We start from the raw sequence: 26,495 nt of genomic DNA, 5'->3' as shown, positions 1-26,495 counted from the left end.
CAAAATTACAGATCAATAACATGAATACAGATGTAAAAACCCTCAACAAAATACTAGCAAACCAAATCCAGCAACATAAAGAAAGAATTACACAGAATAATCAAGTGGGATTTATTCCAGAAATTCAAGCTTTGTTTAACACCCAAAAATCAATCAGTGCAGTACTACAATAATTTAGAAAATGTAGTAGTGGTAGAAGGATAGACTATATAGATCAATGGAAAAGAAATGAGAGGCCAGAAATAAATCCATCCATCAATGGTCAGTAGGTTTTCAACAAAGATACTAAGATAATTCAATGGGGGAAAGGACAGTCTTTTCAACAAATGGTGCTAGGACAACTGAATATCTACAGGCATACATCTACATGCAAAAGAATGATGTTGGATCCCTACCACTCACCATACATAAAAATTAACTCAAGATAGATCAGAGACCTTAATGTAACAGCCAAAACTATAACATGCTCAGAAAAAAAAAAAAAAGGTTAAAATTTTAAGATCTGTGTTAAGCAATGATTTGCAAGCCTGTATGACACCATAGCACAAGCAATGAAAGAAAAAAAAAAAAAAAACCAGACAGGGGTTCATTGGTGGCTTGATGTTGTCACTGCTGTGGCTCAGATTCCATCCCTAGCCCAGGCAACTTTTGCATGCCACAGGTGTGGCTAAAAAACACAACAGAAAAAAACAAAAAATTGGTCTTCATCAAAAATTTAAAATGCTGGAATTTCTGTCATGGCTTAGCAGGTTAAGAATCTGATTAGTATCCATGAAGATGCAGGTTTGATCCCTGGCCTTGCTCATTGGGTTAGGGATCTGGTGTTGCCATGAGTAAGCTGTGGTGTAGGTTGCAGAAGCGGCTCGGATCCCATGTTGCTGTGGCTGTGGTGTAGGCCAGCAGCTGTGGCTCCAATTCAGTCCCTAACCTAGGAACTTCTATATGCTGCAGATGCAGCCCTAAAAAAAAAAAAAAAAAAAAAAAGAAAAAAATTTAAAAATGCTCAAGGACACCATCAAGAAAGTGAAAGATAACTCAGAAAAAGGGAGAAGGTATTTGCAAGTCATGTCTGAAAAAGAAGTTGTATCAGAATACATCAAAAACTCATAATTCAAAAAAAAAACAACACCTCATAATTCAACAATGAAGAGACAGATAATCCTATTTATTTATTTATTTACTTGTCTTTTTAGAGCTGCACCCCTGGCATATGGAGGTTCCCAGGCGAGGGGTCGAATTGGAGCCATAGTGACCAGGCTACGCCACAGCCACAGGAAGGCCAGATCCAAGTCACATCTGTGACCTACATCACAGCTCATGGCAACGCCAGATCCTTAATCCACTGAGCGAGGCCAGGGATGGAACCTGAGCCCTCATGGATACGAATCAGATTCATTTCTGCTGAGCCATGATGAGAACTCCAGTAATCCAACTTAAAATGGGCAAAAGATTTGAAAAGACATTTCTCCAAAGATATACAAATGACTAATAAGCACATGAAAAAATGCTCATCATTAGTCATTAGGAAAAGGCAAATCAAAACCACATTGAAAAAACCAACAGACTGAGATACTCACTAGCATAGTTAAAAAAGACAGACAAGCAAAAAGTCTGGGGAAAAAAATGAAGAATCTGGAATCCTTATATAGATCTTCCTCAATTTACAATGGGTTTACTTCCCAAATCCATAAAGTTGAAAATTCTCTATGCTGAAAATGCATTTAACACATTTAACCTAGCTTAGCCTGGCCTACCTTAAACATGCTCAGAACACTTATATTAGCAGTTGGATAAAATTATCTAGCAGAAAATATAGTTTATCATTAATTTTGAATATCTCATAAATACTGCACTGAAAGTGAAAAACAGAATGGTTGTATAGGTTCAGACCTCTCTGCCAGTTATTTGCCCTGTGATCCTGTGGTGACGGGGAGCTGCAGCTGGCAGCTGATGCCCTGCATCATGAGAGAGTATCAAACCACATATTGCTAGCCCAGGAAAAGATCAAAATTCAAAAGTTAAAGTACCATTTTTATTGAATGTTTATTGCTTTTGCACCATTGTGAAGTTGAAAAATTTTAAGTTGAACGATCCTAAGTAAGGGATCCTCTGTACACTGGTGGTGGAACTCTCATACAAAGTAGAGTAGCCACTTTCCAAACACTTTAACAGTACCTCAAAATGTTAAATACAGAGTTACCATGTAACCCAGCAATCCCGTTCCTAGATTTATACCATGATAACTGAAAATGTAGCCATACAAAAATTTTACACAACTGTTCATTTCTCGTGTGGAGTACATGTGGCAGAGTAGAAACAACTCACATGTTCACTGACTTATGAATGGATGAACAAGTGTGGTATATCTCTACAACGGAATATGATTCAACAATAAAAACAAATGAAGTAAATATTATGACACAGACAAACCTTGAAAATATTACGCTAAGTGAAAGACGACAATCACAAAAGAACACTTAAACTGTGATTCCATTTGTAGGAAACTATGATTCCACTTGTATGAAAAGGCAAACCCAAAGACAACAAAGTAGTTTAAAGGTTGCCATGGAGAGAGTAGAGGGGCAATGAGATAGACTGCTACTGGAGACAAGGTTTCTTTTTGGAGTGATGAAAATGTTCTCAACTTGACTGTGGTGATGGATGCCCGGCTGTGAATATATTAAGTCATTAGATTGTACTCTTTAAATGAGTGAATTGTATGATATGAGAATTATATCTCAATAAGGCTATTTAAAAAACTATGCATGCAGAGTTCATCACAGCTGTTCCTCAAGGCATCATCCATTAGTTATTCCATGGCAGTAAAGGTAACATATTTGAGTATTTTCTGATCTTTGGCATGATCTCCACTTTCCTCCACCTAGGAATTTTCTTCCCACAGGAATAGATGGCCTTCAACTCAAAGCCAAGTCCAGATCCTTTCAAAAGGTGAGTGGGGAGAATGGGTTCTCATCAATGAAGAGAAAGATGCCAGACCTGCTGCCATGTTTGATGAGCCTCCCTTTCTTACTTAAACCCACTCCATTACTTCACTACAACCTAATACTAATGCTAATGGTTAAGGTCAAGTTGTTATCTCACTTGACATATTTAACAGCATTTGACACAACTAATTTTACTTCTCTCACCTTGATTCATTCTCCTAACTTGACTCCCCAGATATGGCATTATTGCAGTTTTTCTCCCTATTTCAATAATCTCTCTCTCTCTTTTTTTGCTTTGCTTTTCAGGTTTGCACCTGAAGCATATGGAAGTTCCTAGGCTAGGGGTCAAATCAGAGCAACGTGGGATCTGAGCCACATCTGGGACGTACACCATGGCTTACAGCAATGCCAGATCCTTAACCCACTGAGCAAGGCCAGGAATTGAACCTGCATCCTCATGGATATTAGTCAGATTTTTAATCTGCTTAGCCACAACAGGAACTTCTCAGTCTTTTGGTGTGGTTGCCTCTCTTATCCCTGACCTCTTAATATTCCACACACTCAGATTTAAGTCTTAGTTTCTTATATTCATTTTTTACTCACTTTCTTTGCAATTTCATCTCACCCCATAGCTTTAACTACAGTCTGTGTAAGTGATGACTTCTAAATGTATAACTCCAGCCAGACCTCTTTGCTGAATTCCAGATTCACAGGACTGGGCTCCTGACCCTCTTTCCCAAACCTGCTCACTGCTGTCCTTTCTGTTGGTGGCAAGCGCACCCTTGCAGTTACTTTGGCAAAAACTCTGGAGTCATTTCTCACTCCTCTACTTCTCTCACACTCCATATTGACTCTGTCTGCAAAGCTTGCTGCTTCTACCTTCAAAATATATTCAGAATCTTACCGCTTTCACCTCTTCTTCAGCTACCACTCTGGTCTGAGGCACCATCAACTCTCACCTGGATTACTGGAAGAATTTGCTAACTGGTCTCACTGCTTAGCTCCCATACAGTCTATCCTTAACAGTCTAGAGTGACCCTTTTAAAACATGGGTTGCATCACTTCTCTGCTCCAAATCCTGTACTTCCCATTCCCTCCGAATAAAAGCCAAAGTCCTAATGGCCTATCATGATCATCTCCTCACATTCAACCCTGTAACTCTGGATTCCAATCCTCTTTTTCATCCAATCTGTTCCCCCGTGTCCAACCATGCTGACCTCCTATGTTCCCTACACCAGGCATGCTCCCACCTTAGGGGCTTTGCACTGGCTCTTTTCTCTTTTAGGAATTCTCTTCCCCCAGATATTCACCTTACTAACTCCCTCTTATGCTGGCTTATCAAGGGAGTGCACCCAGCCATGCTGTTTAAAACAGCCATCTGGTTCCCTCAACAACACTTCCAATTCCCCTTAATCTTTTTAATACAACCTATTACTGTCTAAGATACTTTATGTTTGGCTTATTGTGGTTATTATTTATGTTGTGTTACCCCCAAAGAGTGTAAGCACCACAGTGGCAAAGACTTTTGTCTCTTTTCTTCACTGACAGATTTAACATGAGAACCTAACACAAGACCTAGGCCACAGTAAGTGCTCAATAAACATTTGTTTGTTTGTTTGTTTTATTTATTTATTGTCTTTTTGCCTTTTCTAGGGCTGCTCCCATGGCCTATGGAGGTTCCCAGGCTAGGGGTCTAATCGGAGCTGTAGCTGCCGGCCTATGCCAGAGCCATAGCAACTCTGGATCCTAGCCGCGTCTTTCAACCTACACCACAGTTCACAGCAATGCTGGATCCTTAACCCACTGAGCAAGGTCAGGGATTGAACCTGCATCCTCATGGTTCCTAGTCAGATTCGTTAACCACCGAGCCATGATGGGAACTCCCAATAAACATTTGTTTTAGAGTGGATAAGCAATGAGGTCCTACTGTGCAGCACAGGGAACCATATCCAATGCCTTGGCATAGAACATGATGAAAGATAGTATGAGAAAAAGAATATATATATTTATGACTGGGTCACTATGCTATACAGCAGGAATTAGCACAACACTGCAAATCAACTATACTTCAATAAAAAATAAGAAAAAATATTTGTTAAATGAATGCATGAATGAAATTCAAGGTCTATTAATAGGGTGATATCTAAATAAAATGTGGCATATTTCTATAATGGCATATTATACAACAATGGAAGAAATGAGCTATATTTATATGTATAAACAAGAGATCACAAAAACATACTGCTCTGTGAAAAACAAACTTGCAGGAAGGTTCTACAATATGGCACCACTTATATAACTTAAGGAAACACACAATTAAAAACACTATATATTGCTCATGGAATTACCCATGACAACAGGTGTGAAAAATTTCCTAGATTGTTCAGTGATTAACGAACCCAACTAGGATCCATGAGGACATGGGTTCGGTCCCTGGGCTTGCTTAGTGGGTTAAGGATCTGGTGTTGCCGTGAGCTGTGGTGTAGGTCACAGACTCGCCTCGGATTCCATGTTGCTGTGGCTGTGGCATAGGCTGGCAGTTGCAGCTCCAATTTGACCCCTAGCCTGGGAACCTCCATATGTCACGGGTGGGGCCCTAAAAAGACAAAAAAGACAAAAAAAAAAAAAAAAAAAAAAAAGGCTAGATTGATATATGCCATATCTAGTATTGCCTCGGGGTAGAGAAAAGGGATACAGGGACGAAGGGGGTGAAGAGTAGGCAAGGAAAGAATTAAAGGGTGCTTCAACTTTATAATTACTTATTTAATATAAGAAGTCAAGAAAATATGACAAAATGCCAACGATATTCATCCTTGGTGCTGGTAATGTGAATATGTGTTATATTATTTTCTGTATTTAAATTTTTTTTCAAAAACATTTAATTGGAGGAGTTCCTGTCGTGGCTCGGGGGAAACGAATCTGACTAGGAACTATGACGTTTCAGATTCAGTCCCTGGCCTCGCTCAGTGGGTTAAGGATCTGGCATTGCCATGAGCTGTGGTGTAGGTCGCAGACATGGCTTGGATCGACATGGCTTGGATCCCGTGTTGCTGTGGCTGTGGTGTAGGCCAGCAGCTGTAGTTCAGATTCAACCCCTACCTGGGAACTTTCATATTTCACGGGTGCGGCCCTGAAAAGACAAAAGACAAAAAAAAAAAACAAAAAAAAACACCATTTAATTGGGGGTGGATCTTGGTGAGCTGTCCATCCTGCTCTTGAATTAAAGCTTTCTAGGTTAAAAAAAAAAAAAAAACCCAAACAAACAAAAAACACAGACATTTAATTAACCGGGAAAGTGTAGGATAGCATAATCCCCCCCAAAAAATACAGCTGCTAGGTTTCAATCAAAGCCATTCAAGCAATTAGCTGATTCAGTAAATCTTAGATCAAATGCCTAAGCATCCCTTAGGATTTTACTATTTCCCATATAAGTGTTATCTTCCCAGAAATCAAGTACTATATGTTTTGGTTAGGACACTTGGAAGACGATTCAGACTCATAAATTCCCATTTATCATTTCCTCTTGGAAACAAGCAATTTCATGCTGAATTATTTTTATTAGACTCTTACCATCCCCATCACAAATCTCCTTAACAAGAACCTTGTTTGGGGATCTGATTTTCTTTCTTTTTTTTTTTTTTTTTTTTTTTTTTTTTTTTTTATCTTTTTCTAGGGCTGAACCTACGGCATATGGAGATTCCCAGACTAGGGGTCGAATCGGAGCTGTAGCCGCCTGCCTACGCCACAGCCACAGCAACAGGGGATCTGAGCCGCATCTGCAACCTACACTACAGCTCACTACAACACCGGATCCTTAACCCACTGAGCAGGGCCAGGGATCAAACCCTCAACCTCATGGTTCCTAGTCAGATTCGTTAACCACTGAACCACGAGGGAAACTCCAGGGGATCTGATTTTAATCAAAAGAACTCTATTAGCAATGATAAACTCTTCACTCTTTTCAACTGGTCTGTCAGTATTTATATTTGACAATGAATATCTGTTTGTACACATTTTCTACACTTTTTCTTAGTCTAATACTTTCAAAGTTAAATAAGAAGTTTCTATAAGCCTGCTCCTGACTTAAAAATCACCTCCATCTAAATTCTATTGCTTATTGTGTATATGCGTGTATGTGTATACTTAATGTACTTCTTAATCTATAGCAACATATTAGTCAGTTTCTTTGAGGCTATGCTGGGTAACAACCCTAAATAAGTGCCTCACAGCAAGGTTTCTTTCTCATTTATATCACATATTAGTAGCTATAGGCTGGCTTTAACTCTGCTTTATATACTTTCTCATTCCAGGATCCTAACTGAAGGAGTTAGAAGGAAGAAATAGGAGCAAGTGAGTTAGAACAAACATAGAATGGCCTGTAGAGATTCTGTTTGGGCATGGTGTATATCATGCTTGCTCACTCTCCATTGATTAAAGCAAATCACGTGGATGAGCCCAACATCAGTGGAGCAGGAATAGCTGCTTCTCCTGTAGGATGCGCTGTCAGTCATCTGGCAACAGATGAGGACACATCATCCCCACACACAGGGGTTAGCAAACTGCTGCTTACAAGCCAGATCTGACCTGTGGATTGTTTTTATGCAGCCATGGGTTAGTAATGGTTTTTATATTTTTAAAGGGTAGTCTAGTCAAATATTAAAAAAGGGAAGAAGAAGGAAAAAGAGGACGAGGAGGAGAGAAGGTGGTGACAGAGAGCACATGTGGCCTGCAAAGCCTAAAATATTTACTATCTATGTTTTTGCAGAAAAAAAAATTTATGAACACTGTTTTTATAGGAAATGAACATGAATAATTAGGAATGATATCAGTCTACCATAAACCATCCCCTTCCCACTCCTCCCTTGAGGAAGAATAACAGAGTTATCTTGCAAAGGACATGATAGCAGGCAATTTTTTAAAATAAAATTTATCCCTTTAGTGAGTTTTATTTTAAATTTTTATGTGGGCATACCTGATACACCCCAAAATTTAGGTCCAAGAAAATAATGAAGTTTTTCGGGGACTATGCTAAATTAGAAACTTTTGTTCATCAAAAGACACAATAACAAAGTGAAAAGGCAACCTGTGAAGTAGGAGAAAATAGAGAACTCCTACAACTCAACAATAGCGAAAATAACCTGATTGAAAAATGGGCAAAGGACTTTTTTTTTTGCTTTTTAGGGCCACACCCACAGCATAAGCTATACACTAACTTCCTGTTGTTTCTTTTGAAAATATACCCAGAAGGGATATTGCTCAATCACATTGTGATTCTATTTGTAATTTTTTAAGGAATCACCATACTGTTTTCCATAGCAGTTGGACCATTTTACTTTCTAGCCAATAGTGCACAAGAATTACAATTTTTTTCTCACCAACACTTGTTATTTCCTCTCCCCTCCCTCACCTCGCCTCCTATGATCTGTTTTCTTTTGTTATGGATTAGTTCTGCCTGTTCTAGAATATCATATAAATGCTAGTAGAAATATGAATTCTTCTGCGCTTGGCTTCTCTCAGTATGTTTCTGATATTCCTCATGTTGTTACATACTCATTTCACTGTTGAATAATATTCCACTGACTGAATATTCTACAATTGTTTACTCATTCATTGATGGACGTTTGGGTTGTTTTTAGTTTTCAGTTATTGTGAGCAAAAATACTATGGACATATCTATACAAGTCATTTTGTAGATACTGTTTTCATTTCTCTTGGGTAAATATCTAGGAGTGGAATTGCTGGATCATGTGATAAATATGTTTAATTTTATAAGAAATTGCTATTTTATACTCTTAACAGCAATGTATGAGCTCATGATGCTCCACATCCTTACCAAAACTTAAAATTAACAGACTTTTTAATTTTAGTCATTTGATGGGTAAAATGGGTTTTATTTTATTTTTTAATGATTTTTATTTTTTCCATTATGGTTGGTTGGTAAAATGGTTTTTAAAAGAGTCATGTATTTGAAAATTAAACCACATATTTCTAAATAAATCATAGATCAGACCAGACATAACAGTGGAATAGAAATCATTTACAAATGAGTTATAGTGAAAATATTACATATTAGAACCTTGTAGATGCTGATAAAACAGTACTTAGAAGGAAATGAATGTTTATATTTATACCAGAACAGAAGAATGGCTAATAATTAATGCCGTCCATTTAAGAAGTTAGAAAAATAACAACAAAGTAATTTCAAAGAAAACAGAAGCAAGAGAGAAATAATGAAAGTAATAAAATAGCAAACAAAGGTATGATAGAGAGTCTAACAAAACCAAATTTATGCTCTAAAAAGATTAACAGAGTTGCCTCTAGCGAAAATCAAGAAAAAAAGGAAAATGGGTATTTCAAGGAAAACAAATTAAGTTACTAAAATAACTTTGAGTTTATTTTATCAGACAAACTGATAAAACACAGTTTATCAAGTGTTGCTAATGATGAAATGTCAGTTTTCACGCAAAAATTAGAATTTTGGAAAACATGTATCTATTACTACGTGCTAGGCATCTTCTCAATACTTAAAGGCACTCCTGATACGACCTGTGATAGTGGTGACAATTTTTTTTTTTTTTTTGGTCTTTTTAGGGCCTCACCCGAAGCATATGGAGGTTCCCAGGCTAGGGGTCAAGTTGGAGCTGTAGCCACTGGCCTACACCACAGCCACAGCAACGCCAGATCCAAGCTGCATCTGTGGCCTACACCACAGTCCATGGCAACGCCAGATCTTTAATCCACTGAATTAGGCCAGGGATCAAACCCATATGAATACTAGTCAGATTTGTTTCCGCTGAGCCACGATGAGGACGCCAACAAATATGTGTTTTTAAAGTAATGTAAATAAAGTCTGTCAAAATTTGGAAGAACTACAAGATGGTGAGATCGATTTATAGATAACTCGGTCTTAAATGTGAAAAGCAAAAGTTTAAAACATTTAGGAGACAAAAATAAAGAAGAGCTTTATGACATTAATCCAGAGACCAATTTCTTAAAAATACACCCAGAGACACAAAACCATATAGGCAAAGACTGAGTTGACTGCATTAAAATGAAAAATTTCTATACAATAAAAGACAGCATTTAAAAATTTAAAAAGACACGTCACAGACTGAAAGAAGGTAATGGGTAACAAAGTGTTACCAGTTGCGAAGCTGAAGAATGAGCTTCAAGAACACACAGGCAACAAACAAGCAGAAATCTTTACTACAGGAAAACAAATAGCTTCCAGCAGGGGACACTGGGAAGGGGAGGAAGCATCCCCCTCTCTATTGTCCTTTAGAGGTTTGTATCCCTTAAAGATGGGGGTACCAACGTGGAGTTCAGAAAGATGTGGTTTTCTCCCATTGGCCTTGCCCAGTTACCTGTATCAGTCCTTGTCCAACAGGGGTCTTTGAGGTGGAAATGCCCTGTAAGTTTTATGGTGTCTTTGTGCTTCTCTTCCTCAGACTGAGAGTTGCCATTCCTCTCATTCCTTTTCTAATAGTTGGGGAGTAGGTTAGTGATAATGTCCATCTGGGCGTAGATACACTCCCTTTAGTAAACAAGGTCCATGGGGATGTTACTCCCTGGAGCCCTTAAGCCACAGATGTTCATCAATGGCCACATCTAAGATTGCACCGAAGACCATGCTCCTACACTGACTACCTGAGTTATTATCCTGCCTCAAAAGGGTTAGTATTTAGGATATGTAAAGAATGTCTACAAATAAATAAAAATAACCAAATTTTTTAAAGGGGGCAAAAGGGATGAACAAAAATTTCACAGAAGGAAAACAAAAAGGTTAAAACATATGAAAAAAAAAATGCTTAACCTTACCAGTAATCAGGGAAATGCAAATTAAAGCAACAATGAGGTAGCATATTCTATCCTTTATAATGGCAAAAAGAAAATGTCTAATTATAACAAATATTGCCATGGACCAAAAAGAACTTTTCTTTTGGTAGGAATGTAAACTGGAGTATCATTTTGGAGAGCAATCTGGTAATAGCCACTAATACCAATGACACAGTGTCATATATCCTCACGATTCCACTCTCAGGTATGTACACCCAGAAAAGCCTTTCAGATGTGCACAAAAAGCAAATATAAGTATGCCCACTGTAGTATTATTTGCAGTAACAAAAAGTTGGAAAAAAATCCAAATATCCTTTGCCAGGAAAACAGATAGTGATAGAGCCAGTCAATGGAATATTGTAGTCAAAATGAGTTAAGTTTCAACCATGTAATTAATGCTGCACACAAAAATATAGATGAAGGAACATATGTGCAGCATGATGCTATTTATATAAAGTTTTAAAACATACAAACTAAATGATATGGGTAGTTATGGCCAAATTATATATAATAAAAATATGAGCATGGGAATGATGAATATTAAATTCAGTATAGTGATTACCTCTGGGGAGGCAGAAAGCAGAATGGTATTAGGAAGAGCAAAACAGAAAGTTTCGACTATACTTGTAATATTTTATTTCTTAGACAAAAACTATATGCAGCAAGTATGTCAAAAGATGAGTATTTCATATTTTTTTAAATATTTTTTTAAATTTTCCCACTGTACTTGCTGCAAGGGGGTCAGGTTATCAAAAGGTGAGTATTTTAAAGAGCAGCCATTCATCTACATATTTTTCTGAATGTATGAAATATTTTTTTAAAAGGTTCAGAAAACCTTTGATATCAAACTCTCAGTTCTGAAAATATTTTATTACAGAGTATAAAAAGAGGCACTGCCATTAATTTGGTCTCCATCTTCCAAATCCACTCCACCCGTAAACAAATCAAGGAATCTGGGGTGGGGAAGGTATGTGTGTGGTGAGATAGGGTGAGAGAGAAAGTTAAGATCTGCCAGGAATTACACATCTTATTATTTAAAAACCCCTATTAGAGACATTAAAAAGGGGGTTCAGAGAGCTTCAGTAACTTGCCCAGTGTGTCACAACAAGAAGAGATCACAGAGAGATTCAAACTATACCTGGCTTCAAAGCCCATACTCTTTCCACTGTTGCCCTGACAGTAAACTACAACTCTGCTTGGAGGTGTAATTGAGATATGACTTAACTCTGTGGTTCAGGATGGAAGCAGCACAAATGCTACAGCTTCTTATCAAGTCATACAAAGCAAGGAAGTGGGACAGTGGAAACTTTTTTTATTTCTTTTGTCTTTTTAGGGCTGCACTCGCAGCTAATTGCTATTTCTTTTCTTTTTCTTTTTTACTTTTTTTGGTCTTTCTGTCTTTTCTAGGACTGCACCTGTGGCACATGGAGGTTCCCAGGCTAGAGGTCTAATCAGAGCTGTAGCCTCTGGCCTATGCCAGAGCCACAACAACAACACGGATCCGAGTGGTGTCTGCGACCTACACCACAGCTCACGGCAACTCCGGATCCTTAACCCCCTGAGCGAGGCCAGGGATCAAACCCGCAACCTCATGGTTCCTAGTCGGATTCACTAACCACTGCGCCAGGACGGGAACTCCTAGCCATGATGGGAACTCTGGAAACTTTTTAGAGAAAGAAATAACACCAGGAGCTTGGATGTATGATAATTTCCTAACTTCTCTTTATTATTTATGCCATGGGCCATTCAGAACTTTTGTCTCAGCCTGGACTTTTGCAGGTGATGCCAGTTTTACAAATAGATTCCCCAAGGCCATTAAACTATACAGATGTTTGTTTGCTTCCTTTTTATTACAAGTTTAATGTATACCCATTGGTGGTGGCCTAACAACTTGAGAGTTAACAAATATAAACAAGCACTCAAATATGCATCCGAAATAACTAGGATAAGTGAAAGCACACGGGATTCTCTGTCTTTGTTTAGGCTTTGGTCTTATACCTCTAAGTTAAGGGTCAGTGGGTCAGGTATAACTTTTGTTTGCATTCAGTGAGCCGATTCATTCAAAAGAAGCCGGTGCCTTTGGCCTTTGTTCAGAAATTGGTTCCTCTACAGCCCCCTCTCTTTTATTATGATTATTGATTTTAGTTTCCTGGGAAACAAAACCTAACTCTAATTAGAGAATGAGGCCACATTCCAAAGCTGCAGATTCCAGTCTTCTCCCCCGACTCTTCCCTGGACTGCTCTGGACCCTCTGTAACATGATGTCTAATGGTCGAAACTGTCCTTTCGAGCTTTGGCAGAAAGCCAGTGCCTAAAGCTAGGAACTCCAGCTTTTATCTCCCATCTGCAGGGTGATTCAATCACAAGCAAAGTAACAACTGAAGATGTGGAGACATGCACCTCAGAGACAGCTGTGGGAATCAGATTGGATCTGTGCTCAGGCCCGCCAGAAACAAAAGACCACTGACTTTGGCATTGGAACGGAAACCTCTGCCAAGCACTCACAGAGCCGGCAGCCTCTCTCTTTCTCTACCCCTCCCTTTCTCTCTCCCTCCACACCCTGCCCTGCTTCTCTCTCTCCTCTCTCTCTCTCTCTCTCTCTCTCTCTCTCACACACACACACACACACACACACACACACACACACACCCACACACCCACACACACACCTTTTCAGAGGAGAGGCTCTGTAAAATTCCCCACATATGGCAAACATATTTTAGGGGAAGCACCATGACTAGAGGCCAGTGGGAAAGAAAGAAAAAGAAAATAATGAGAAAAGTCTTCAATAAGTCTAAATTGTTCCAGTCAGACTGCTGAGAAAGAATGCAAAGGACTAGAGATAAAAATCATTGGTAAAATCAGCATTATAACACAGTTAAATTCTTTCCCTATTTCAAACAATTGCTAGAACTTACGCTGATATACAACAACGGCACTTGGGGAACAGTCTTTATGTTTATATCTAAGTACTTTGCCTAACACAGTGGATATATATGAAAAGAGCATTTACTTAACATAAAAAATATTTTTTTTCTAGCTCACAATGTCAAAAATTCTTAATTTGACTTGTAAATAATTGTATGCAGAGATGCAGGTATAACTAATTTTAACGTGCATTGGCTCCTAACACTTTAATTGCAATTGTTTTCTAAATTCCTATCATACTTGATCATCTAAATGCTTAAATGCAGTACAAAATTCCCAATATAAAGAAACTAACCAAAAAACCTTGTTAAAATTATACAACCGATCTCTAAGTTATCTGTTTTGATAAGTTAAGAATTGTTTTATCAGAGTTCCCATTGTGGCTCAGTGGAAACGAATCTGACTGGTATCCATGAGGACAGCAGGTTCGATCTCTGTGGGTTAAGGATCTGGAGTTGCCATGAGCTGTGGTATAGGCTGAAGACGTAGCTCAGATCTGGCATTGCTGTGGCTGTGGCGTAGGCCAGTGGCTACAGCTCCGATTCAACCCCTAGCCTGGGAACCCTCCATATGCCTCAGATGAGGCCCTAAAAAGACAAAAAGAAAAAAAAGAATTGATTTATCAAAAATTCTCAAAGTAAAACCAAAAGAAAATACTCTGACTTGGAAAAAGAAATCATATAATTTGAAAACAAAATAATTTGTGATAAAAAGTGGTGGAATAAACACTGACCTGATATTCTCGGGGGCCTCACGCTTGAAGGGCTTTCTAGAAACTGAGTTTAGATGTTCACCTTGAGTGTAGAGACAGATGCTGATGGATTTGAAGTAAAAAGATGGCTACAATGGGGGGAATGGACCATCAGGTTGTGAGGCTGAGTCAGGAGTGAAAGGGTAATTTAATTGTCCAGGGCCTTGAGGTCAGTTCTAGCTCTGCACCGCCCCTCTGCCATCAGCTCCTGAGGCAAAGATATAGGAGGAGACAGACAAATGTTCTCTCCTTCTGAGTACAGATCTTCCTCAGCTTATGATGGGGTAACATCTTGATAAACACACTGTTTTTTTTTTTTTTGAATTGGAGTTAAAGCTGCCAGCCTACACAACAGCCATAGCAACACAGGGTCTCAGCGTTGTCTGTGACCTATACCACAGCTCACGGCAATGCCAGATCCTTAACCCACTGAGCAAGGCTAGGGATCAAACCCGCACCCCCACGGATCCTAGTCGTGTTTGTTAACCGCTGAGCCACAAAGGGAACTCCTAAACACACTGTTAAGTTGAAAATATCTTAAGTCTAAAATGTAGATGATACCCCTAACCTACTGAACATCATAGCTTGAACATGCTTAGAACACTTACATTAGTCCTTCAGTTGGGAAAAATCATCTAACACATCTCTAATACACCATGGTGCTGAATACCTCATGTAATTTATTGAATACTGTACCGAAAGCAAAAACCAGAATGGTTGTATGGGTACAGAAGGGTTCCAAGTGTCTTGGTTGTTTATCCTTCTTGATCCTGTGGCTGGCCAGGAGCTGCAGCTCCCTGCCACTGCCCAGGATCATGAGAGAGTATCAAAATCCAAAATTCAAAGTACAGTTTCTACTGAATACATATGGCTTTCAAACCCTCATAAAGTTGAGAAATCATAAATCTAACCACTGTAGCTCAGAAACTGTCTCTCTTCCAAAAGTGATGCCTTAGTGCGGAGTGGGGAAAGGAGTTGCTCAGGTTCTTTTCACTTGACTTCTGGACAGCCACATGTTCCGGGGAGGGAGGACTTAGCAACTCTCATGTAACAATGTTTACCTAGATGCATGCGCAGTAGGGTGGGATGACCACCCCCTCTTATGGAACACTTTGGCGAAGTGCCGGCGGCTTTGTTCTGTACTGGTATGGGAGGTAGTCGGGGCTTTAGGCACTGAAGCTGCTGCAGCCTGTGAAGCTGATACAGTGATGACTGACCTACCCACTGAGCTGGACTCCTCTTTCTGTTGCCCGAATCCAGAGTGAACCTGCCTGGTCTCGAGAGACTGCAGAAGATTTAGGAAGGAAAAAAAGAGTCCTCTATTTACCACCTACAAGCTATATGATGTCAGGTAGCTAATTAAAAAGATACACTTGTTAGGCATTTACTAAGTATCAGGCGCCTCTCAGAGATGGTTTTAAGTGTATTTTCTAATTTACTTAACCTCTTCATACCTTAATTTTTTCATCTGTGAAAAAACAGTAATGCCTAACTCGTGCTATTTTGAAGATTAAAAGAGAGGTCAAATACATGAAGAGGCTGGTAAATTTTACACGTTTAAAGATACTATGTTTTCTGTTCAATCTGCATCTACTGGAGACTCTACAGGCTGATAAAGACAGTTGTTAATTAATTGGTTTTTGTATAGTGAGACATAAAATATGAATGCCATGATGATTCTTTCACCTACTAGAATACAGCAAATTTGGGGGCCAGGTGTTTAAAATAATAATTGTTTTAGGGAGACTACCTTATTCAATTATACTTTTACCTGAGAATGGTTCTTAGACACAAAACCAATACATGTCTTCACAGTTTCAAGATAAAGCCTGAGGGAGAACTTCCTGTCATCCTCCATGAATGCCTTGAAGCTTTCAGGCCACTTGAAAGGAAATGATTTCTAGATACTCCTTTCCAGGCACGTCATAGGCACTAGTCAAGCATGATTTCTAATTCAAACTATTAAAAATGGTGATGGAGTTCCCATCGTGGCTCAGCAGTTAACAAACCCAACTAGCATCCATGAGACACAGGTTCGATCCCTGGCCTTGCTCAGTGGGTTAAGGATCCTGCGTTGCCATGAGTTGTGGTGTCGGTGGCAGATGCAGCTTGGATCCTGGGTTGCTGTGGTGGTGGAGTAGGCTGGCGGCTTCAGCTCTGATTTGATACCCAGCCTGGGAACCTCCATATGCCGTGGGTGCGCCCCTGAAAAAAAAATGGTGATAAGCAACTGTGTAGGATGGCAGTTTATAGACATTAAACATCAACTAACCCAGACTGGTGCAAAGAGAAAGCACAAAAAATTAAGATTTGTTTTTATGTCCCATAGAGCTAATTTTATAGCAAATAAAAGAAAACCTGATTAACAGTTCAAAGGCATGAAAATACAGGAGTACGAAAACCAAAGTTAAAAAAAATTTTTTTAAGTGCAGAAGGATTAACTTTACAGGAAATAAAACTTGATCAACAAATCTAGGAGTTCCCATTGTGGTTCAGTGGAAACGAATCTGACTAGTATCCATGAGGACTTGGGTTTGATCCCTGGCCTCGCTCAGTGGGTTAAGGATCTGGCGTTCCCATGAGCTGTGGTGTAGGTCACAGATACAGCTCAGATCTGGTGATGCTGTAGCTGTGGCATAGGCCGGTGGCTACAGCTTCGATTCGACCCCTAACCTTGGAACTTCCATATGCTGCTCGTGTGGTCCTAAAAAGCAAAAAACAAAACCAAAAACCAAAAAACCCTAAGGGCATGACAAAAAGGGACTTAAGATCCGTAATCAAGTGTGATGTGTAGACCTTGGCTGGATCATCATTTCAGCAAGCCAATTATAAAAGACATTATGGAAGAATCTAGACTAATTTGAACGTGGACTGGGTTGTGGATGACCATAGGGAATTACCAATAATTTTTTTAGGTGTGATGACAGTATTGTGGTCACGTAAGAAAATTTCCTTAGTTTATAGAGAGACATGCTAAAATATTTACGGCATGAAATGCCATGATATGTGGTATCTGCTATAAAATATTTCAACAAGGAAAACAACATTGGTGAGACGAATCACAAAATGTTAGTAAAAGATGGGGGTAGAATATACTACTCTCCCTACTCTTCCGCATGTAGAGTTTGTTTTATTTAATATTTAAAAAATACGATAAAATATCCAGTCGATCCATTGAGTTGTAATAAGGTTGGTTGCCCAAGTTAAAGAAGCTGAAATGGCACAGACCATGCAAGTCTTGTAGTCAGAAACACACCTGAGGAAGTCGTTCATACTTGTGGTACAAATTATGGAATGTGGGCTGATGAATATGTCCCTCAAATTTTACTGGCAAACTATCAAAATTCCCCGAAAGGAGCTGAAGTCAGGGATGGTAGGAGGGGAACTGGGAGACAGTTTCGAGGCCACTAAGGAAACAGAAACATCAGCTGCCTCCATTCTCTGACCTAGACTCACAACCACTTTGGGAACCAGTGTGCCCATTATAGAATGTAAAAAAAAAAAACAAAGAGAAGGTAAATTTTATTTTCTCTCACTTATGAGAGAGTTCCCATAAAGTCTTCCATATTGTGAGTTACCCTTTCAATCGCTATTTGAACAACAATGTACTATGTGGGGGAAGATACCTCAATTACTACAACTTTTATATGTTTATGGAGGTCACTACCAAATCCTTTACAAAGAGAACATTTTAAAAATATGGTAATCATTTTGGGGGCTAAGAGCTCAAAGTTGAAGTACTGGATGCAGTTGTAAATAAGCCTGTCATTTTAAAGGTCTCTTTAAAAAGTAATCTGACAGAGTGGACAAGCAATGAGATCCTGCTATATAGTATAAGGAACTATATCTAGTCACTTGTGATGGAACATGATGGAGTATAATGTGAGAAAAAGAATGTACATATATATGTGTGTGTGACTGGGTCACTGTTGTATAGTAGAAATTGACAGAATACTTACTAAACCAACTATAATGGAAAAAATAAAAATCATTCAAAAAAAGAAAAAAAAGCAATCTGACAAGTGCTTACTTTGTGGAGATTATAGACATTTTTACCTACAAGAAATATGGAAATAGGTACTGAGAATAAAATTTTTACAAATGAATTTATTTGCAGAAAAGAAACAGATTCACAGACTTTAAAGACAAACTTATGGTTACTAAAGGGGACAGGTGGGGGAGGGATCGACTTGGGGTTCAGGACTGGCATATGCACACTGAAGTATATGGAATGACTGGCCAAGAGGCACCTGCTATACAGCACAGGGAACTCTACCTAATATTCTGTGATAATTTCTGTGGAAAAAGAACGGGTGTGTGTATACGTAAAACTGAATCACTTTGTTGTACAGCAGAAATGATCACATTGTAAGTCAACTATACTTCAATAAAACTTTAAAAAGTGAAAAAAAAAAGAGTATCACTTAAGGATCAGAAGACAGAGCTTGGGTCAAAAACAGCTAAGATGGAGTGAAGATGGCATGCTCTGGAAAATGCATTAGGTGACTCCAAAACTGGCTCTAATGATGACTAGCATTATAATGTCAGAGCTGGATGTGAAGAGTTTGAATGAACATTGTTTCATGAAATATGAGAGGCAGGTTCCTTTCAGAGAGAAGGCAGGAGTGCTTCTGAGGTAGGACAACCAAGAGGGCGAGAGATCTGGGAGAGAACTAGTCTGAAGAAGGTAAAGCCTAAAGGGTAAGGACCTGGACGGTAAGGATGGTACATGATAAATGTCTCCAAGTATTTGAAGAGCAGTCGTGTGGAAGACAGAGTTACTTACACGTGTTTTTTGAGAGAACTTAAATGAGTGGATGGAAGTTACAGGGAGGCAGGCGTTTGCTCCACATAAGCAAGTACTTTATAATAATTGCATCAGTACAAGATTGAATTTGAAAAGTCATACTCAAGGAAAGGCTTCCTGAACAACTATAAGGAAGGAAATCGTGGTAAATTGCCTTTATGGTCATTTTAATGATTAGATTCTATTTTTATCAAATTATCTCTAGGCTGGCAAGAAGTTTAAAATACCTGCCTTTATTTTTTGAAACTACTCTTCTCATTTATTACATATTTTTATGTATGTATGTGTATACACATATATATATATGTATTTTATTTATTTATTTATTTTTATTTATTTCTCTCTCTCTCTTTTTGGTTGCCTGGTGGCATATGGAGGTCCTTAGCCAGTGATCAGATCCGAGCCACAGTTGCCACCTAAGCTGCAGCTGCAGCAATGCTGGATCTTTAACCCACTGTGCTGGGCTGGGATAAAACCTGTGTCCCAGCGTTGCAGAGATGCTGCCGATCCTGCTGCACTACAGAATCATTAAGTTCTATGAGTGATTAAACATACATAAAAATAATGATTGTCAGAAGTTTATGATCAAGAAAGGAGTTGCAGGGAGTTCCCGTTGTGGCTCAGTAGTTAACGAATCTAACATCCACGAGGACGGAGGTTTAATCCCTGGCCTCGCTCAGTGGGTTAAGGATCTGGTGTTGCCGTGAGCTGTGGTGTAGGTTGCAGACGTGGCTCAGATCCTATGCTGCTCTGGTGTAGGCTGGCAGCTACAGCTCCGATTTGACCCCTAGCCTGGGAACCTCCATGTGCCACACCTGTGGCCCTAAAAAAAAAAAAGAGTTGTACCCATGTCTAACATGTACCACACATGTATGTATGTTAACATGTGCCAAAACATGTATAACGTGCCATTCCTTGGCTAGGGCTTTGTCATAAGGTTAAAGCAGACATGTAATGAGGGCATGATTCAGTAAAAATTTTCATCTCTTTGTTAGGGAGTTTCTTAAGTGCCCTGCCTCTAGTCCAGGCTATCTGCCTGTCAAGAGTAAACTGATTCATCCATAGTAAAGATATGAGATGAATATTTTGGCTTTATTCTGAAGTCTTTCTTGGCTTGGACTCAAGACACTGGACATTGTATTCCAATTTCCCAGGTAGTTCTCTCAAGTCTTCTCAAAAGTTATTATACAAAGAATGGGAATTATCCAATAGACCTTGCAAATGCAGTATCCAATAAAGCAACACTGGAGTTAGGTAAAACCATCAGTCACTAAATTCTAACCCTGATCACCAGGAGACTAGTCAACAGCATGAATTCATCAGTTTGAATGCAACCCAGCATAGAAAAAAACAATTCCAGGGCTAGAAGTACTAATGAGATAAAACTTTTTGATATATGAAGCATTATTAATTTTCCAAGCACAGTGAAGGAAAAGTTGAAAACACTACCATATTATAATAACAGTCAATGATATCAACACAGGGAAAACATGAAAATGAAACAGTCACATTTGATAAAGTCACCCTTGAACAGTTGAAAAATAAAAATCACAAATAGAAGTTGTAGAAACCATTCAATTTTTGCCTCAAATAATCTGAAAATAAAAGTTTTCTCTGTTCTAATCTGAGAAGCTGACCTGAGATTGTTGGAAAAGGATGCTCTTCTCTGGGTTTATGCCACAGGCAAGAAGAACTGCAGTCATGTCCAAGATGCTCTGTCGGAGGACGGCTGGGTCTTGGGGTACAGTGATGGAGTGTAGGTCAGCGATGCTGTAAAGCACGGAGCCATGCTCATCCTGTAATTTCACCCAGCTCTCAATGGCTCCCAGGTAATTGCCCAGGTGGGGGATTCCTGTAGGCTGAATGCCAGAGAATACTCGCTTCACGGCATCTTTCTGGAACAAGGGAAAACAAACAAAACTGCTTGTGAAGCAGAATCTATGAATCCTATGCCCATGCTACCATAGCAATAACGGCTACTCTTATTTTTTTTTTTTAACTGCAATCTGACAGTCACCATCCTCATGCATTTATTTTTATTCTACTCTGTGCAAAGCATTATGTTAAGTGCTATTAGGGGACAGAAAATGATATTTAAAAAAATTTTTTTTAATTCACTGGTGGCACAGTGGGTCAAGGATCTGGCATTGTCACTGCTGGTGGCTTGGGTTTGATCCCTAGCCTAGGAACTTCCACATGCTGTGGGCATGGCCTAAATAAATAAATAAATTTTTTTTCCAATTAAATGCTTACAAATACAAAGGCACATAAGAAACGATCTCACAGTACTAAATGAACTTCGATAATCATGGCTGTGGTTTGTGATTAATAGTAAAATATAAAAAGAGAATATTTCCATATCTATTATTTTATACTGGGTATGTTTTCTTTATATAGATTATATAAATTATTAAAAAAGAAATATTTTTAAAAAGAAAATATCTGAAAAAATATAATTGGAGATAAAAGGTAAGCTTATGAAAATACATGTAACAGTACAAGGTGACAACATGATCAGTTTGGAAAGATAAATAGTTGGGTACAGGCAGAAGTTCCCAAGAGGAAAGGATGTCTGGTTCTGGTGGTCAGTTACAAAGACTTCAGACATAGAGTCAAATTTCACTGAAGATTAAAGGGGCTCCAAGGGTTTTTCACGTGATTTCATTCATTTTGCAATCAGGGCAATGAAGGCCATAATATCAGGGTTAAAGGCTACTGTTACTTGAGTTTTCTTTAAAAGTAATTGCTGATATTATAATTTAGTGTGTGGGGTCTTGGGCTAAAAATTAGGAAACCTATATTCTATTTCTGATATTACTTCTTTATTTTTCTGTAGCACATGGAAGTTCCCAGGCTAGGGGTCAAATCAGAGCTACAGCCACTGGCCTACACCACAGACATAGCAACTCAGGATGCGAGCAGTGTCAGGAACCCACACCACAGCTCATGGCAACACTGGATCTCCAAAGCAACAAGCGAGGCCAGGTATCGAACCTGCATCCTTATGGATACTAGTTGGACTCATTTCCACTGCACCACAATCGGAACTCCCTGATATTACTTCTTAATTAAGTTATTAATTTTTCATGCTTCATTTTCCCCTTACTTTTGATAAAATCATACTTTATTTCTTCAAGATAGTGTTTAATTCTGTATTTTTTTAACAGCTGCATCTGTAGCATAGGAAAGTTCCCACGCTAGGGGTGGAATCAGAGCTGCAGTTGCAGGCCTACACCACAGCCATGGCAACAGCAACACCAGATCTGAGCTGCATCTGTAACCTATGTCACAACTTGCAGCAACATTGGATCCTTAATCCTGAAGGCCAGGGATTGAACCCACATCCTCATGGACACTATGTCGAATTTTTAATATGTTTAGCCACAACAGAAACTCCAATCTACATAATTTTTAAAATTAGATTTTAAAAATCTAAGTTCCCATTGCGGTGCAGCGGAAACGAATCCGACTAGGAACCGTGAGGTTGAGGGTTGGATCCCTGGCCTTGCTCAGTGGGTTAAGGGTCTGGTATTGCCGTGAGTTGTGATATAGGTTGCAGATGCATCTCGGATCCTTCGGTGCTGTGGCTGTGGCATAGGCCAGCAGCTGCAGCTCTGATTTGACCCCTAGCCTGGGAACCTCCATATGCTGAGAGTGTGGCCCTAAAAAGCAAAAAAGAAAAATACCAAACCAAACCAAACCAAACAAAAAATAAAACTATATTTGCAAGATTTTGAGTGCAAAAAAAATTAAAATATTTTCTGCTCCTAATAGTGGGTGAAAAAATGCTGTTTCCTTTGAATTATTTTGCATTCTATAGTGAAAAATCAAAAATGAATATATATCAGTAAATGTGCTGTAACTAAAAGGTTCTGAAAAAATAAATCTGCAACCTACTGGAGAACTTACTGGACATCTAGTATGTTGCAGGCATTTATGCACAATGCTTTATATGCATTAATGTATTTATTCTTTATAATACCCAGGATGGTAGGTATATGATTAACCTTCAATCTTCAGATGAGAAAACTGAAGCTCACGATATTAATAGATTGTCCATTGTCACACAATCAGTAGATGAAATTGAAATTTCAAGCCAGATATCATTGTCTTCAAAGCCCACGTATGCTCCTTCCACTAGCTATCATGTTCTGCTAAGCCACCATCTATTAAAACTTCATTGGACTTCCCTGGTGACTCAAAGGGTTAAGGATCTGGCGGTTGTCACTGCTGTGGTGAGGGTTCAATCCCTGGCTTGGGAACTTCCACATGCCATGGATGTGGCCAACGAAACTAAAACAAGACTTCATTACATTTGTGGCATTACTTTGCAACTTTTCTGTTGCCAAAAAAAAAGGTATGAGGGGGAAAAGAATATTCTTATACTTGTATATGTGTGTATTATGTGCCAAGATTCTCTAGTGTTTATAGCTAGGAGTCGAACTGCTGGGTCATAAGGTACTCATGTATATCTATCTTCAAATACTACAGTGTGTGACAATGTGCAGTTTCTACCACCGATTCCTATTGCTGTACATCCTCACCAACACTTTCCAATAGTTATTCTTTTTAGTTAACTGGTGATATAAAGTAGAATCACATTCTGGTTTAACTGCATTTCTTTATTAGAGAAGCTAAGAATTCTTATGGTTATTGGTATGTTTATTTCCTCTTCTGTGGAGAGTGTATTCAGGTTATTTTGCCTATTTTTCTCATATTAGATTATCTTTTTATTCAAAAAAAAATTTTTTTTTTTGGTCTTTTTGCCATTTCTTGGGCCGCTCCCGTGGCATATGGAGGCTCCCAGGCTAGGGGTCTAATCAGAGCCATAGCTACCAGTCCACGCCAGGGCCACAGCAACGTGGGATCCTAGCCATGTCTGCGACCTACACCACAGCTCACGGCAACACCAGATCCCTAACCTACTGAGCAAGGGCAGGGACCGAACCCGCAACCTCATGGTTCCTAGTCGGATTCGTTAACCACTGTGCCACGATGGGAACTCCTATCTTTTTATTGATTTAAGAATTTTTGTGTGTTCAAGATCCTAATATTTTGTCAATTAACATGAGAAGCCAATATATTCTCTCGTTGTGTGGCTATCTGCCTTTATGCTGTATTTTGATGAAGAGATATTTTTAATTTTACCAAATATATAATTTTTGACTACAGGTTTTTATGTCACAGAAGAAATCTTTCAATAACCTGAGTTCATGAAGGTGTGTGTGTGTGTGTGTGTGTGTGTGTAGCATGCGTATGTGTGTGCTTTAAAGTTTTATCTTTTAAAGTTTGTATCTAGTTGGAGTTTTTTGTGTATGGTGTGAGGTAAGCATCCACTTTCTTTTCTTTCTTTCTCTCTCTTTTTTTCCTCTATATGGATACCTTATTGTTCCAGCACCATTTACTGAAAAGACTGTCCTTCCCTACTGCTCTAGAATGCCACTTCAACATAAATCAACTATCTCTATATGTCTGAGCCCGTATCTGGTCTTTCTGCTTTGCCTCATTGGTCCACTGGTCCATTTGTCTATGTCTGCACCAGTACTACAGCTGCCTTTTACGTAAGTTTTGGGACCTGGTGGAGCAAGTCTTTCTACCTTCTTCTTCGTCAAGAGTCTCTAACCCATCCTTCTTCAGTCCTCTACAGTTCTCAATACATTTTAGAGTCATCTTGTCAAATTCCAAGAGAAAAAAGAAACCTGTTGGGGTTTTTCATTGGGATTATGAGTCTCATAGATTGCTTCCGGGAGAACCCACACCTTTATAATACTGGGTCCTCTAATCTAAAGAATTGTGTAGCATGTGAGGAGCTAATGTAAAACGTGATGATTATATTTGATAACACTGTATTTTATGACTGAAATTTGCTAAGGGAGTAGAACTCAAATGCTCTCTTACACACACACAGACAAATATGTGAGGTGTTAGTTGTGTTGATAATTAACCAGATAGGGGGATCTTTTCACAATGGATAAGGATTTCAAATCACCACGGTGTACATCTATACTTTAAACAACTTACAATTCATTTGCTGATCATACATCATAAAGCTGAAATTTTTAAAAAGAATGTAACATTAAAATGTCTTTATCTAGGAGTTCCCGTCGTGGCGCAGTGGTTAACGAATCCGACTAGGAACCATGAGGTTGTGGGTTCGGTCCCTGCCCTTGCTCAGTGGGTTAACGATCCGGCGTTGCCGTGAGCTGTGGTGTAGGTTGCAGACGTGGCGCGGATCCCGCGTTGCTGTGGCTCTGGCGTAGGCCAGTGGCTGCAGCTCCGATTCGACCCCTAGCCTGGGAACCTCCATATGCCATGGGAGCGGCCCAAGAAATAGCAAAAAAAAAAAAAAGACAAAAAAAAAAAAGTCTTTATCTTGATATCTAATGTTAGCTCCTAAGAGTTAATCTATTTTAGATACATGACTGCCAAAACTACTTAAATTTTTCCCTTCCCTTTTCATAAGAATTTCAAATCCCATAAATACAGTCTATTTTCCCCATATTTTCTTATTTCTCTCTCTATTCTTGAGATGACAGCCATAAAATAGAAAGCTACATCACAGTTTCATGATCCAAAATTATACTTGGCCCAAGCATTCAGGAGACCTAAAAGAATTGTGGCTCTGAGAACATGAAAAATACCTTTTAAGTAACTGATAACAAATACAATATTATCACTAATAAAAGCATACACATGTACACACACACAGGCACATAAAGCCCTCAAACAACTAATCCTCAAATCATAATTTTTAGACATTATTTTAAAAATAGTTTGGAGCTGAGACCTGAGTCTGGGTCAAAAGGAGGGAGAGAGAGAGAGGGTGAGGGAGAAGAGAGAGAAAGGGAGGGAGGAGAGTTAGCATAGAATAAGTACGTATCAGTGAGGCTTCCTCCAGTATCTTAGGACCTTAGCTAACCCTGGGTTCCTGAAATGGGAATAAGCAAAGGAGCTTTCAGTGAGGTAAAAAATGATTAATGGGCTTTAGGGACTGATTGATGAAGAGAGAAAGCAAAGCAGAAAAACAAGCTCTGAACTTAATAAATGGAAGAGAAAAAAAAAAAATACCATCCAGAGATGCTTACCCTAGGATGAAAGGGGACTGTTTACAGTCATGTAAAAGATTATAAGGACCAGGAATATCAAGCTAGAAAAAAAAAAAAAGAATATGGATATTTCCATATAAATTCCTCCATGTTCAAACTAAAGAATTATCCCCCAGGAGAAA

The 26,495-nt window shown here is 38.9% G+C and overlaps 1 protein-coding gene across 1 annotated transcript in view; it reads right to left on the bottom strand.

The window, feature by feature from the left end:
- The window catches only part of WARS2 (tryptophanyl tRNA synthetase 2, mitochondrial), a 93,647-nt gene that overhangs the window by 29,500 nt on the left and 37,652 nt on the right, over positions 1–26,495 (bottom strand). Inside the window, 1 exon segment of the mRNA NM_001315752.1 lies at positions 20,905–21,162. Within this exon segment, the coding sequence (NP_001302681.1) occupies positions 20,905–21,162 (258 nt within the window).

Source organism: Sus scrofa, chromosome 4 (genome assembly GCF_000003025.6).
Source record: "Sus scrofa isolate TJ Tabasco breed Duroc chromosome 4, Sscrofa11.1, whole genome shotgun sequence".
Lineage (NCBI taxonomy): Eukaryota > Metazoa > Chordata > Mammalia > Artiodactyla > Suidae > Sus > Sus scrofa.
This window is presented reverse-complemented; position numbering and strand designations above follow the sequence as displayed.